The 16012-nt window shown below is 40.0% G+C and overlaps 1 protein-coding gene across 1 annotated transcript in view; it reads left to right on the plus strand.

The window, feature by feature from the left end:
• The first annotated feature begins 1846 nt into the window (after nt 1-1846).
• BTK (Bruton tyrosine kinase) overlaps nt 1847-16012 on the plus strand; it is a 32170-nt gene continuing 18004 nt past the window's right edge. The window contains exons 1-5 of the mRNA XM_019629192.1: nt 1847-2007; nt 10652-10822; nt 11370-11468; nt 14184-14252; nt 15805-15886. Of these exons, the coding sequence (XP_019484737.1) occupies nt 10682-10822; nt 11370-11468; nt 14184-14252; nt 15805-15886 (391 nt within the window). The 5' untranslated portion in view covers nt 1847-2007; nt 10652-10681. The remainder of the gene's footprint in view (nt 2008-10651; nt 10823-11369; nt 11469-14183; nt 14253-15804; nt 15887-16012) is intronic.

Raw genomic sequence — 16012 nt, forward strand, 5'->3', positions numbered from 1 at the left:
AATCTCTTGAGGTGACACTAGGCCATTTATTTGCACTATTTGGGTGCAGTCCCTCTGTCCATCTAGTGAAGTGAGTTAAGGGAGTGCTCATGGGCAGAAGGTAAAGAAGCACCCAGGTTTACATTCCCCTTTCCCTTGCCCTGCTCTCCCTTGTCCAGACTCCCCAGTGTATGCCCATCAATTCCCAGTCTCCACCCCAAGATGCACCTTAAGAAGGGACAGGGCATGTGACAACAAATAGAATCTGACTGAAGAAAAGGGGAGTAAAGACAAATGTCTGTAACCAACTCAGGCAGGTGACTGGAGCCGCTCTTCAGGGGTGACTAGTTGGAAGGCTATAAATTATCAATAAAATAGGAAGATCATGCAACACTTGCCACATGTCTATCTTGTGCAGATGTGAGGATTAACCACTCTACCATTCTACAGATGTTTTTTTTAAAGTCCTGTTGCCTTAAAAATTCTTATGGACTTCTAGTGGAATCTGTGATCTGTTTCTACATTAGAATATAGTGCCTGGGGCAAGTAAACATGGCAGTGCCTGATGTGTCAAGGTGGGCAAGCATATCGGTCACCAGGGGCTCTGCTGCCATCCTGTCTGCAGCCAGGACTAGCTGAATTTCCTAGGATAATCCTTGGGGAGAAGATTATTGCTGGAACATAGCAGAGGTGGCTGAGGAAACATTCAGGCTGTAACTAACACACCTAGTCTGGTTTATTGCTTTACAGGATTAATGAGAAAAGTGCAGGGCTGGCCGAGTGGTGCGTTGGTTAAGAGTTGCTTGGGGTGCCAGCTCTGAGCAGCAGGGCCCCAGGTTCAGATCCCACATGTAGGCCAGTGACACTGCACCCTCTACCGCTAAGATGGTGAACGACAGCTCAACCTGGAGCTGGGCTGCCGTGAGTCGCCAGCAATGGCTTAGGCTGCAGTGGGGCTGGCTGGCAGCTGGCGTGCGCTTTCATGAGCCACCATGAGCCGCCGTGAGCGGCTGTCCAATGGCTGGCGAGCAACTGCCTCACCCAGGAAGAGCACAGTGATAATACCAACATGGGCCAGTGAAGCGACGTCCTCCACAACTAGACTGAAGAACAAAAGGACATAAACTTTCTGTTCCCCTTCCCCAAATCTCCAACTCTGTGCCCCTCCCCCAATTCCCCAATAAAATCTTTAAAAAAAAAACAGAAAAGTGTAAATTAGGAGTTAATCTCTGAGGCAGGTTGTTTAATGGAGAAAATCAACATCCACAGAAAATAGGGAAGGTCACAAGTCTTTTGTGGGCTTACATTTGGACATTTTTATCTGTTGAAAAAATGCTTTCTTAGAAAATGACTCAGCAGGGGGAAGTCTTGTCTCTCCTTCTATCAGGCTCTGTACTTTGGGGTCCCTCCATCCTTCACTGTCAAGTTTAACTGTGTGACCCTGAGTCTCCTTGGCCTTGTAGGACATGAGACTCTAAAAGCTCTCTTCCTCTTTAATCCCTTTCTTTTGTCTTTGTGTGTGTGTGGGGGGAGGGTCTGCATTTCTCCTCTTTCTGATAGTCTGCACTACCTCTGCTGACCATTCCCACAATCCTTTAAGCATGTTTTCCCTTTACCTTGAGGAGGTCAGCCTGATGACCCGTCTGCTCAACCCAGCCCCATCTAGAGCCTCAGTGGCTCCAGTAATGTTGAGAAGGGTTCTTTCAGAGCAGACTCAAGATAGTAGTGTCAGAGGTCCCAAGCAAATGAAGGGCAGGGACAACCGGGGAGGGGGGTAGAGTAGGGACAGCAGCAGGGAACCAGATACCATGCTGCTGAGAAGAAGAAAAAAAAAGGCATTGGTTTAAGTCAGGAAACAAAAAAAGGGAACTGAGTGGCTGAAAGGGTGGGGTTTGCTCAGACCGTCCTTCCTCTCTGGACTGTAAGAATATGTCTCCAGGACCAGTGTCTTCTGAGATCGAGTCCCACCTTCAAAGTCCTGGCCTCTCAATGCACCTGGGAAGCTACCTGCACTAAGTCAGGACTAAGGTGGGTCTGCGGCACGGCAGGGGCTGGGTAGCAGCAGCAAATATCTTTTGTGGGACCCCTCAAAGGCCAAAGAGAAGTCATGGCTACTGCCATATAGTCGGCTGATGGGCCGATGGAGGAGGATGGCTGAGGCTGGGAGTGTCATCAGCACAAGGCCCCTGTCAGTCCCCTCCGATGATCAGAACAGGCTGTTAGGGTCCTTTCTGAGGAGGGTTGTGGGGGAAACCGGAAGAACAAAAAGTGACATGAGGCGACCTTCTGAACAGGTAGCAAATGTTGGAAAGGGGCACCTGTGCAAAAGTTCGCTGAAAAGTAATATCGTTGGTGGCAGTAGGATAAAAATAAGCCCTTTGTTCAAATGTTGCTTGAAGACCCCAAATGTGTACTTGTGTCATTGAGGCCTTTCGAAGAAGAAATTCTAAGAGGTAGATTGGCTGAGAAAACGGTGAAAGCTCACACGCCACAATAGGCTGTTGACCTTTGAAAGCTGGGGAAAGGTACCTGCTAAACCAGGGTTTAGGCGACCTGCCTCAGGCTGCATCAGGCCAGTGCTACGGGGATCAGAGCTGTCTTGTTGGAAGGATTGTGTGCACTAGCCTCGTGGTAATAGTGGGTAAGAGACCGGGCCAGAAAAAAGCAGCTTCAGCCTCAGCCCAGACTGTGTGGCCAACCCCTGAGGTTTTTCCTATTACCATTGCCGGCCTGCCATGTGCATGGCTTTCTTTTCTCTTGTCTTCATCATTTCTCCTCTCCTTTCCTCCTCTCCATCCCCCCTTCTCCTCCTCCTCCTTTCTCTGCCTATACTCCTTTTTCTGTATTCCCTCCTTTATTTTGTTCATTACCATATTCCCTGAAACACCGTCAGCACTTAATAAATAATTGTTCAATTGCATTGCATTTTTTTGTCCCTTTCTTCCCCTGCTCTTTTTGCTTTTCCCTTCCCCTTATTTGCCTAGTACTAGTATCGTCCCCATAGGATTTGGGGGGGGGGCAATAAGTGTGTTAATATATGTAAAGCAGTTAAAACAGGGCCTGGCAATAGTAAGTGCTAATATCTCAGTGTTTGCTATTATTTTTATTCTGCATAAGACCTGCCAATGTTTCCAGAGGGCCTGCCTAGAGCAAATGGTGTGGCATTTAGAACAAAAGGATTCGCTGGCCCTGACCAAGAAATCCTTGGATGTGTTGCTGGACCTCCAAATGGAATCCTGGTCTAGGTTCCCAGCCATCTGGCTCTCCAAGCTCCAAGTCTCTATCCCCTGCTATTTATTTCCAGAGGCAAAGCCCAGAGGCAGGGGTCTACCAGCTCAGGGGTTGTGCTCTGTGCTATTAGTTGCGTGCTAGTTCTGCTCCTCTCATTTTGCATGCCAAGTCTTTGAACCAAGGGTGCTACAACCTCTCTGGAGCCTCAATAATTTGATAAAACAATGTCATCCTCCCAATGAACCACAAAATGCAAATACTCATGTAACCTAAAGCATTTTACAGAAACAGTATCCCTTAGGGCTAGCCCTAGCTGCTCTATTCTGACCCCTTTTGTATTCAGACTACTTAACTTACCTGCTGTGTTAAAGTCCAAATTCCTGTTGCTTATGGTCGGTGCTGTGTATGTTTAGAATCCTTTGTAAACTCCTTGTGGAGAGAACTAGTACAACTTTCCATCCACTTCTAGGGTCTCAGTGCAATTTTAAAATATCATCACTCTGATTTACTATTTCCATTAGAGCAAATTTCCTATAGTGTTTCCTTTCAGTGGACTAGACCTATACCAGGAAGTGACTTACGTATAAGAAGATACGGCTTTTGGAAACCAGTTTGGATGTTCTCCACAGTCATCAGATACCTGCTATTTTTCATCCAATGATGCAAAGATCTGACTGCTAACTCCTGGGAATCAGGGAGAGCTAGAATTTTCAGTGCGGTAGCGCTCAACAAGAAGCTAGAGACAAACCTTGACCTAATTCACTCTAAAGCTGCTTGGTTATGCAAATGAAGCCATCAGGGGAGGGGGAGAGAGAGCTCCTCTGAGGACCCTGAAACAAATGGGCCACGTTTGACTTTCAGTTTCTATAGAGGTTCATGTGCACCGACTGAGGGTGTTCAGAGAGCATTGGAAACACAAAAGCCTTAATCTCAGGCTTTCCTTATCACTCTCTGAGAGCCATCACCCAATGCACTTAGGGTTAATTTTGGTCAACCAAATCTCTAGGAGAAGCTCATCTCACTGCCTTGTCTCCCTGAAAAAGAAATGAACTATTAGCTCATCTCTAGAAGAACAAAATTTTAGAGAGTCAAGAGAAGTTAAATTGTAGACCAGGTGGACATTGGAATATACTGGAGTTCAATATCACCGGCTCAATGAGAAAACAAATTTGTCTACAATAGAAACAGTAAAAAATTGATTAGAAATGGAGCAGAAAAGGGATAAAAGTATGGGGAAACCAGACTCTCAAAAACTGCTGTTTGGAGTGAAGTTGGTATAATGTTTATGGAAACTATCTTATCAATACGTTTCAAAATGCAAAATGCACATACTTTTTGACTTGGTAAATGATGCTTATATAGAGATCATAATATCATGGGAAAATAATCACAAGTAATGTTAAACAAGAACTTTAGATATTTGGGGGAAAAGTGTGCTGGATGGATGGATGAATGGATGGATAGGTAATGTAAAGGAAAATAAGCAAACTACAAATAGTATGTGCAATATGATCTTAAATATAAGAAAAATACAGAAAAAAACTGGAAGGTAATATGCCCAAATATTAATGCTCCTGGATAATAAGCTTATAATTGATGTTTTCTTTTTAATATTCCTGTAATTGAAACATTTTCTGTAATGAACACGTTATTTTGATATCGAAGGAAAAAAATAAATAAAATATTTAAACCAGAGAAAAAAAAACTAAAATGAAAAAAAAGACAAAGAAGCACACAAGTCCAGAATGAATGCTATACACCCCAGCAATCACCCTCAGGACAGAGGGACAATGTCGAAAGTAACATTACCACCAATCTGATGCTGAGTGTAAACTTGAGGATTGGTTATCTGGCTCTCCTCTCATCATCACTTGGCCAGAATCTACTGTCTCCAGTACAGGGTAGAAGAGATGATGAATCCGAGAGTCCCAGAAGTTTCCAGAACCACAGAAGAAAATGTAAAATGTTAACAACATGAAATACTGAAAAAGAACCAGAGCCCTAAGACCTCTTGGAAATGACTACACTGCACAGATGAAAATTTCTCTGGTTAGCATGCAGCCAGAAAACTGATTTTGGCTGGAAGTCTTCACCACAAATTGGTTTACCTGTAGCACTGACCCTGAAGCTTACCATCAAATAAGTATGTCTCACTGGAGCCTGAATAGAGATTCTTGGAACTTAACAAGAGCAATTAAGTTTCTTTGTTGCTATGGTTATGATGTTTTAAAGAAGACTTCTCTCCTGCTTCCAGGACCAGGGAATTCTCAATCAAAATCTCAATCAGAACCTGAGAGATGCTTCTTGTGGCTGAGAAGAGATTTTTGATAGGCCAAATTTAGCCCATCAGTTGTACTCTAATTAGAGACAGTTGATAATTCTATCAGATTTCTTTTCTTTTTTTCTTTTTCTTTTTTTTTTATTGGGGAACAGCCGTGGTCATTGGTTACACATTTCTTTCATGCTACAATGGCATAGTTGACTCTTTTAAGGAGGGCACAGCTCACAGTGGCCCATGTGGGGATCGAACCGGCAACTTTGGTGTTATCAGCACCATGCTCAAACCAATTGGAATAGCCAATCACCCCCCCCCCAATCTATCAGATTTCTTAGTAACATATCAGGAAAATAGAACTGAGGAGGGAACAAGAGATAACACGAAGTGTATAGTCCAACAGATAAGCTGGACTTGGGTTTGCCACTTTGTCTCAATAACTGAGAATTCATTCTTAGAGTGGAAAACTATGGTCACATGTACAAGAATGTTCATGGCCGCACTGCTCATAATTGAAAATAAACAACCTCAATATTCATCAATAGGAGAATGGATAAAGTGTGATGTAGTCAATATATTAAATACTTTATGCATATAAAAATGAATTAAATGTATGAAATAGAGTCACCAAAATAAATCTTAAAACATTACATTGATAAACAAAGCAAGTTGCTGAAGAATATGTAACATTTACATAAAAATATAAAATATACAAACCAATACTAATTATCTTTTATGGATACTTACATATGTAGTAATAACATAAAAACATGCCTAGGAATGACAAACACCAAAGTCAAGATTCTGGTGACTTCTAAGGAGAGAGGGGACTGATTATGGAGGAGGACACAAGAAGGTTTTGACTCTATGGATAGTATTTCTAAAAATGCTAGAAGCAATTATGTCACAATGTTAGGACTCTATAGAGCTAAGTAGTGAGTACATGAGTATAATGTTATTCTCTGTACTTTTGGCTATTTGCAATATTTCATAATATAAAAGAAAGTATGTTCAATAGAAATTTTACATTGACAGTAAGCAGTAACAATCCACCTAACTCTAAGCTTTTATCCCATCAACAATGAAAAATCCTGAAAAGGAAAGAGCGAATAACTCTAGGAATCCACGAGTTAGGATCTCCTTGTGGAAGATTTAAAGGAAAATGTAAGAAACCCTGGTGGGACTGAGAAGAGTCCTCATGTGGGAAAAAGTACAGTTGACAGTTAACAAGGACAAATCATTTTTTCCAGCTTGGAGAAATATTGCAGAGGAAAGTGCTCCATGATCTTTTCTTATCCCCTGTACTTACCACCATTTCCTCTTTTGCCAAATGTTCCTAGAAGATGAAGAAGATCTGTCCCAACCGCTGTTTGATGACAGCCATGGGAAATGACAGGATGCTGAGGTATATGGCATCACACCTCATTGAAAGCAAAAAAAAAAAAATCCCTCTGGGAGGCAATGAAGTACCACAGAAACAGCAAGGGTTGTGGAGTCCAGATGGATGAGGTTGGGCAATCACATAATCTTCACGGGTATCACTTTCCTCATCTGTTTGTTGTGAGGAATAAATGAAATAACATGTATAAAATGCCTGACATGTAGACTGCACTGAGAAAAACAGGAGTTCCCTTCCATGTCCCCGGGGAGAAAAGGAATGGCCAGAATCTTGCTGGGCAATTAAGTAATGCTTTAAAAAAGAAATAAAGAGAAACACTGCTTCTTGGATATTCTGGCTAAGCAGTTATTTGAACTATGACTGACTGGTTATTTCGAACTAGCATCTCCTGAACTCTTCCCAATCATAAGCAGGGTATAAAGTTTTCCGAATTGTCCTCTGTTGTTGTCCCTAATAGTGTTTTATTTCAGCATGACTAAAGATAGGAACAAAGGGTGGTTTAGTTAACTGATTCCGCAAGTGCTATTTATATTAATTCCTTGGCATAGTGCAGTTTGTAAGATGGCTGAACTCTTACTAGTAAGCATCCTCTTTCTGAATTCTGCTGCTCCATAGGGAGCTGGGAGGATGCAAAAGGTGCCCAGGTGGAAATCCTTGCATTTGTAGTTTAATAAAGAGAATATTATAATGCTGAAATTCTATGTTTTAAACAAAGAGCTCTGTGTCCTTCTATTGTTTTTCCTCCTCCTCTTTCTTTCTCTATACGAACAGTGTGTGTGTGTGTGTGTGTGTGTGTGTGTGTGTGTGTGTGTGTGTGGTAACATTCATATCACTTCCATTTCCACTCCCTGAGTGAGGTGCAGGGTCAGTCTTCATGGTGCATCTTTTGTGGTCAAATCACCTCTGTAGGCTGCAGAAATTGTTAGAAAAATATCAGAACCTGCTACAATAAGGACTCAAAGAAGCTGCAACAGAGCCCTATAACACAGAGTGTCCATTACACACCAACCTTCAGGAAGACGTAAAGATAAGATACCTCTTCTTTCACATTATTCCTGGATGGACCAGCGGTGACTAAGAACTACCACATTTTCAGGCTGTGTGTGTCTGGAATGGATCACAGGGAATGGGAGGAAAGCAGTCAAAGAAGGGGTAAACAGGCCATGGAAATCCCAGTAATCCTCCAGCTCAATGATATAGAGGTCTCCATTTCAACCCTTGCTCACAGAGGCGATGGCTGGTGAGAAGCTTACTTCCTCATACTTAGACCAACACTAAGCCCTACCCCAACACAGACATTTGAAAGGGAGGAAGGCTTCCTCTTGTACAAACTGGATTTGTTCTAAAAATGAAAAAGAGCAAAGGCCGCTTCCAGAAAGACCTGTCTTAGAGGAAATAAGAGCAGATACCAAAACTGAAACAGATGGTGGGTCTGAGCAAGGAGTGTATTCACCAAGAGTTCACAGCAAAACTAAAGGCAATATTGTAGTTACCAATTGATGCTGTCTAATCCCTTCTCCTTCTCCCTCATCCCCAACCCCCTCCCATCTAGCAGCCATCAGTTGTTCCTCTGTATCTCTGAGACTATTTCTGTTTACTTTGCTCGTTCATTCAGTTTTTTAGATTCTGCATTGTACACCTGAAGCTGATGTTGTATAATATTGTATGTCAACTATAATTGAATATATATATATATATATATATATATATATATATATATGTAGTCATGGGACATGGAGTATAGTGTGGGAGTGGAGTCAATGGAATTGTAATAGCTATGTATGTTATGGGGTGGGGAGTGGGGTGGTGTATAAGGGGAGGGAGGTTGTCACTTTGAGGGGTAAAAAGTATAACTATTGCACTGTGTTGTACACCTGAAGCTAATTAAAAAAATAAAATAAACAAAAAATACACCCAAAAAACTAAAGGCAAAATGCTGGATGTGCTTTACTCCGCTAAAAGAAGCACAACTGGATGTAGTTTGTTGTGTAGCCTCTAATCCAATTTGCTGGTTATGCTACTCATTTCCTTTAGGTTTTATTTTGTCTTCTGTAATTTGAGTCTCTGTGATGAGATACTTAATTGGAATTCACCATAGGAACAAATGCAATATTATGCGATATTATTACAGGATCTCGATGAGTTGGCAGTTCCTGAGACTAGAACATCATTACTTGGTGTCCACTACTTCTGGGTAAATGAATAATTTTAATGTTAGGACACATCTCTTTGGGGTTTGAGTTGAATCTGAATGTTAGAAAGGACTCTCCTTTGTTGTAAACCCTGATCAGTTTGTCACTCCTGTGAGAGACCATTTAAGTCAGGGGCCAGGGAGGAGAGCTGTGTGGGTAAAGGTTTGTTCTTTTGCCCAATTTTTCTCAATAGACCATTTACAAACCATTGAAATCATCCACCACAAGACAATGGCATCCACATAGGGGATCATCCTGAACATCCCTGGTGTTCCTTTAACCGATTTTTGTCTCCCCAGTATGCTAACAGAACCTTTCACACCACAGGAAAGAACAAAATAATGGGTATGGATAGCTTCAGGCTTTAATAAAAACCACTCCCTTGTTTTCCTGGTGTGAGCAATAATCTGTGCTTCACAGGTAGAAAAAAACTTGCTGACTTTATTTATTCTGCTTCCCTGGTGCCACCAAAAAGCATAAGGAGTTTAGCTTAAAAATATAAATCCCCCTTCCCCAGAACAAATCCCACCCCAAGCAAAACTTGAAGGGGAATGGTAATTTTTTTCAGTAGTTATTTAGCGCACTTTTTTTTGTGACAGTATTTATATTTCCACTTTATCTTTCTAATGAAGTTTGGAATTAATTATACAAGATTGGTTGATATGAAGTGTTTTGTATGAGTAAAAAAACCAATGGTGATTTTTTGTAACTTTCTTTGCCTTTCTGTACATCAGTTACCTAAACTTAATCTTTCTAGGGTACTGTAAGTTTGGACAGACCAAACGAGTTACTTTTCATAAATGATCAGAGACGACACCCATAAAAGTAAGACAGTTGCTTCACTTTTGCATGATGCTGTTTAAAGGAATTAATCTAAGCAAAAAGGTGGGAGAAAGCCAAAAAACAAAAACAACTCCCTCCCAAAAATTGTTTTTCAATTTTAGAACAAAGCTTCCATCCTTTGTAGCTCAGCCAGTGGGTGATGGGCTAAATCGGTTGGGCGTCAGTTAGTACACGTCCATAACTGCAGGTGCAGCCTCCATATCCTTATTAGACCCCTTGGTTACAGACCCCAGTGGGACAAAGTTTGAAAACTTACATTCACTGTCTAGGAAACTGGGAACCGAAAGTCCAATATCTGCCTCAGTGGAGTTCTGGCACCTGCATTATCCCTTCTGGGGATATCAGGGTCAACAGCTGCACAGAGACTTTTGCTGTTCTCAGATTCTGCACATATCATAAAAGGGTGGTTAGTATGTATTTGCCTCTAGACATTTTTACCAAGCACACAGGTACATGCCATTTGGCATCTAGAGCATTCCATTGCCTTGCACAAGAACTCAGTTTATATGGGCTCACAATGTAGAAACAGTCCTCGCAATTCAATGTGTATCCACTATACCTGAAAACTGACAAAGATGGGGGCTGTGGAAGGAGGACGGCAAAGTAGGAAGAAGGTCCTTTGTTAGCTTTGCATGTTTCTGTTCCATTTGAAACTAGGTGGCTAGGCTGAGGGGGAAACAGGAGGGATGAGGATTAATGTGCTGGGTTGTCAAGAACTTTCATTATCAACAGCGCATAAGTGAGCTCCAGAAAGAAGAAGCTATGGCTGCAGTGATACTGGAGAGCATCTTTCTGAAGCGATCCCAGCAGAAAAAGAAAACATCACCTTTAAACTTCAAGAAGCGCCTCTTTCTCTTGACCATGCACAAACTTTCCTACTATGAGTATGACTTTGAACGTGGGGTAAGTTTCTCTGTTGTGAAACCTGAGTATGAAGGAGTTGACCTCAGATCTTCCTTGGGGAAGAAGTAGAGGCTTTTTGGTTGGAGGAGGGAGGTGAAAGGGACCTAAGTACATTCCAAACTCAGCAAAATGTTTTCTAGCCTAGAACTGCTATGGTGGAACAAAAATTCAAAAGTACTAAGAAGCCATGGGGCAAATCTTACCGTAGAATCCTGCCATTGGTGAACACTCATTAAATGATTGTTGAGAATGAAACCTAAGACTTGGAAATTGCTTTCTTATTTTTTATGATAAAGAGGCACAGTCATCCACTCTTCCATAGTATTTGCCCTATACTAGCAAATACATAGTATTTGCTTGTTAGACTAGTAGTCTAACAAGGTTAGACGAATAGATCTGGAAGTTGTATTTTTCAAAATGACAGGTCCTGATAATAGAGTGTGGGTGTCACCTCACTATGTAGAATGATTAGATAACAAAATCTAACCATCTGGTTGCTTAATCGCTCTTAATCTTTCTCCATTTTCTTCCTCATTCTCTTTCTCAGAGAAGAGGCAGTAAGAAGGGTTCAATAGATGTTGAGAAGATCACCTGCGTTGAAACAGTGGTTCCTGAAAAAAATCCTCCCCCTGAAAGACAGATTCCGGTAAGAAGAGACCATTGTCAGAGAAGGGGGTGGGGGAACTGTTAAGAAACTTGGGACACTTCAATTCTCTGTAAATAAACTGGTGACGCTGTGCAATGTGGAACACAGAAAAGCTTCTTTAGAAAATTCTTCCCTCTGCCGTGTATTGATTATACTGAGTCTCAGGATCTTTCCGCCAGACGCAGAACAACTCACTTAACCTAGAAAATTTGTAACACCATTTTTTTAAAGACTGATCATTTCTTTTCTTTTTATAAATTCTTTAAAATTGTTATTGGGGAACGGTGTGTTTCTCCAGGACCCATTAGCTCCATGTTAAGTAGTTGTTTCAATCTAGATGTGGAGGGCGCATCTCAGTGGCCCATGTGGGGATCGAACCAGCCACCTTGGTGTTAAGAGAACTGCACTCTAACCCATTGAGCTAACTGGCCATACTGTAACACCACTTTTAAGATTCCACCATATCAAGTTTTCATACTGATCAGAGATATTTGGTTTTACTCCCTGGGTTACCAGGATCAGATTTACATGCTTGAGTTAGTCTGAAAGCCAGAATCCTAGCACTCTGAGTCATAAGAGATTTTTTTTTTAATAGCTCAATGTTTATTCTCTTCTCATGTCCCAGAGACTCCCTGGGGCTTACTGCCCTCTGACTTCTGAGTTGATTATTTTAAATATCATTTATTTTTTTCCCTAACTACAAAAGTAATGAGTATTTATTATAAAAACTCTGCAAAATATAAAAAAGCACAAAAAGAAGATAAAATCATGCATAATCCCATCATCCAGCTAAAACAACTATTAACACATTGTTATATAGACTTATGGATGTTTTTCTCCACTAGCAACACATACAACCATACTAATATGTATGTTATATATTTAAAACAAATCATACTATACATCTTGCTTTGCAACCTACATTTTCAATTTAACAATATATGAAAACCTTTCCCCATGACAGTAGGTACTCTCTAATACCTTGAGTCTCATGACTGCATAGTATTCCTTATCATGGGTATACTATATTGTAATTTGTTTACCTCACTTCCTATTAGTGCACATTTAAGTTATTTCTAATTACTTGAGTAGTTACCAAGTTTATGTAAAAGAAAGTTTCATATTTAGAGTATTCCATTTTCTTCAGCATGCTTCCTTTCTCCATTCCCTTGTGCCAGTTCAGACCTTTACTCTCTCCCCTTTTATGTTTTTGTTGTCACAAATTATCCCTATTTATGCTGCGAGTTGATTTCTGCACTGCAGTAGCAAGTTTTCTTTTTCCTCTCTCTTTCTTTTTAAGCGTTTTTTTTCTTCTTTACCCTGTATGTTACGTTTAAATGTATAGTGTCTTATTTGATGTGAGGGTTGCCATTTCCTGCTCCTGTTTGTCTGTTCGTAATACTACTCATGGTTTTGTGTTCTTTTGCTTTTTTGTTTCAGGTTGAATAGCCTCCTTCAGCATTTGTTGTAGTGCAGGTCATGTGTTAGAAAATTCCCTCAGCTTCTGTATGTCTGGAAAGGTTTTTATTCCTCTTTCATATCTAAAGGATATCTTGCTGGATATATTATTTTTGGCTCATAAGTTTCTAATTACTTGATATTATAAACTATGTAGGAGGAACACCCATGCATGCACCTTTATATACTTTTGTTATTCTTTTTCTTATAATAACTTGCTAGAAGTAAAGTTTGTCTTCTCTTTATGAAATCTGTGCACTTTTAAAATCTTTTTTATTCTACTTTGTTTTCTAAAAGTGGAATTTGAATTTCATACACCCCTACAAACTGGTTCTATTTATCTACATTCTTTTCAATACCAGATATTTTAAATATTTGTTAATTTGGCAGCCAAGAAAAATGTTATTTCATTGTTGCTTTATTTTGAATTTTTTATTACTCATAAGGTTGAACAATTATGTCTGTAGCTCATTTATATTTTCCATTTGCAAATGGCCTATTAATTTTGCCCATTTTCCTATTGAAATATTTACCTTATTCCTAGTACTTTTTCTAAGTTACTGACAGCCACTGAATTTTACACTGCCATAAAAAAGAACAATATCTTGCCATCTGCGACAACATGGATGGACCTACAGGGTATTACTAGTACTTTTAAAGAGGTCTTGATATATTAATCCTTTAACTGTAATAATATGTTGAAAATATTTTTCCAGTTTTACATTTATCTCTGAATTTTGTTTATGGTGTTTTTACCATATTGGATTTTAAAATCTATATCATCTAATTAGTTCACAGTTTGATTAATGGTTCTGACCTTTTAGCATTCATTAGAAAGGCCTGGCCTCCCACAAGATTATATAGTTTTTTCTCAGTCATTTATAGTTTCATTATATATATATATATATATATATATATATATATATATATATATAATCCATTCAGAATTTACTGTGATGTGTGGTGTGAAATAGCTACCTAACCACTCTCCCACCCCGATATTAGTGGTTAAATATTCCAGTACCATTTATTGAGTAACCTCCCTTTCTTCAAGCTGCCTGTGATTTTTTTGAATGAGTATGTTCTGGATCCTATGGATATATGTCCTTATTAGGTTATAGGAAGCTGTCACTAAGAATTTGCATCGTCTGTGCAGGAGAGCCTTCTGGAGCTACTGCAAAGAACTCCAGGTACCTAAGAAAATCCAGGAAAGAACAATGCATCAACTAATAAACATGATTTCTTCTTTCGTTGCAGAGAAGGGGTGAAGAGTCCGGTGAAATGGAGCAGATCTCAATCATTGAAAGGTTCCCTTACCCCTTCCAGGTAGGGTATTTTCTCTCACCAGCTCTCAAAGGGACCTGCAATGTAATTGTCAGTGATGGGGTGTGGGACAAAGGGAAGGATACTAAGTCCCAAGGAACAGAAGCTGAGGTGGACAAGGAGGTTGGACTGAGAAATGAGACTGGCATGAGCTGAGAGCATTTGCTTTTCTATTTTCCCAATAGCTTCTTTTAGTCTCTACACCTCAGAGACTCCATAAAGACACGAATTCTATTATGGTGTGTCTTATCGATGGTAACTGCATTGAGAAAGATGTTCTGTTTGTTGAGTGAGCATTTCACTTCCTTCTGGTTCTGCCTATCTGTCGAGTGGTGGTCATGTGGGTTGAAAAGTCAGAAAAGGGGTGGGAAGGAGTAGTATTAGGAAGTTCGGTATGGGGAAGACTGATTAGACTTACACATAAACCTAAATTCTATTGTAGTCTGGAATAACTGAAGAGCCACATAGACATCTGTTTGATCGATGCAGTGTAAGCCATAAAAGAGAACAGGAGCTTCAGATTTGATCTTCAGTTTGGCTTGCTTATGTCCTGAGAACTCTGTAGGCCACATGTCGTGAATATAGCAGCCTCTGCAACAGCGAAAGCCAGAAAAGGAAGTGGAAAGTCTCAGGGGAGGGGGCTTTCTGTCATGGATTTATGAGCACAGAAAGACTAACAAGCAAAAAGAAAAATATAAAAGGATCTTGTTCATGTCTTTAACTGAATCAAAGTTTACAATACCTGTGAAGGAGGGGTGTTTTAGACATACGTTTGCTACCGTTGTGTTTCAACAAGATGATGTTGTTTGGCTGGGCTAGTGGATAATACTAAACAGCAGGTAATTCAAAATTAATTTACATTTGACTTTAGCATCCACTATGTGATGTCTAGTAAGTCTGTGAAACATATTATACATTTTATGCACCTCCACACACCTAGCACGATGCCTTGTACATGTGAGGTTTTCAAAAAATACTGACTGTTTAATTTGATGACAGTGCTTAAATATATACTTTACTCTTTTTAAAGTAGTTTGGTTTATTTTGGCAAATATTGGCAAGGGAGGTCACCAGGCAATGAGGGCAAAATTAGCCATGAGTTAAAATTGTGCTCCATATTATCCAAGTGAATAATCCATATGTATTAACCAAGACTTAAGTTATAAAAATCATTACTTCAATTCTTCGCTATACAAACTCAAGGTTTAAGATTATCGAATACCCTTTGTTGGATAAACAAAAATCCTTTCTCCACCATGGGCTGAGGAAAACATTATGAACTAAGTTTATACACAAATTGAAATGTAAATCAAGAAAACCTAGGAATATTCAATAAGCTAAGACCTTCTAAGTCATACATCCCTGTACATGAATTGCTTATGAATTCTGCAGATAGTAAACATGATCCCAGCTCAGTTGCTGACTAATGATTCTGCCTTTCTTTGTTTTCCACTATGAATATACAAAGTTGTAGCTTAAGATTAGTTCCTTCAAGGTCTTTCTTTCTTTTTCATCTGAATGCTAACTGCTGAAGTCTGTGTGTCCATCGTCCCAGGTTGTGTATGATGAAGGGCCTCTCTATGTCTTCTCCCCAACTGAAGAACTGAGGAAGCGTTGGATTCACCAGCTCAAAAATGGTGAGAATTATTTGGAAAATACGCATGTTTCCAAAGAAAGAAAGAAGGGAAGGAAGGGAGGGAGGGAGGGAGGAAAGAAAAATGGTTGGAAGGAGGGAAGTGAAAGAAAGAAGAAAGAGGTGGAAG

Source organism: Hipposideros armiger, unplaced genomic scaffold, assembly GCF_001890085.2.
Source record: "Hipposideros armiger isolate ML-2016 unplaced genomic scaffold, ASM189008v1 scaffold_831, whole genome shotgun sequence".
In the NCBI taxonomy this organism is placed as follows: Eukaryota; Metazoa; Chordata; class Mammalia; order Chiroptera; family Hipposideridae; genus Hipposideros; species Hipposideros armiger.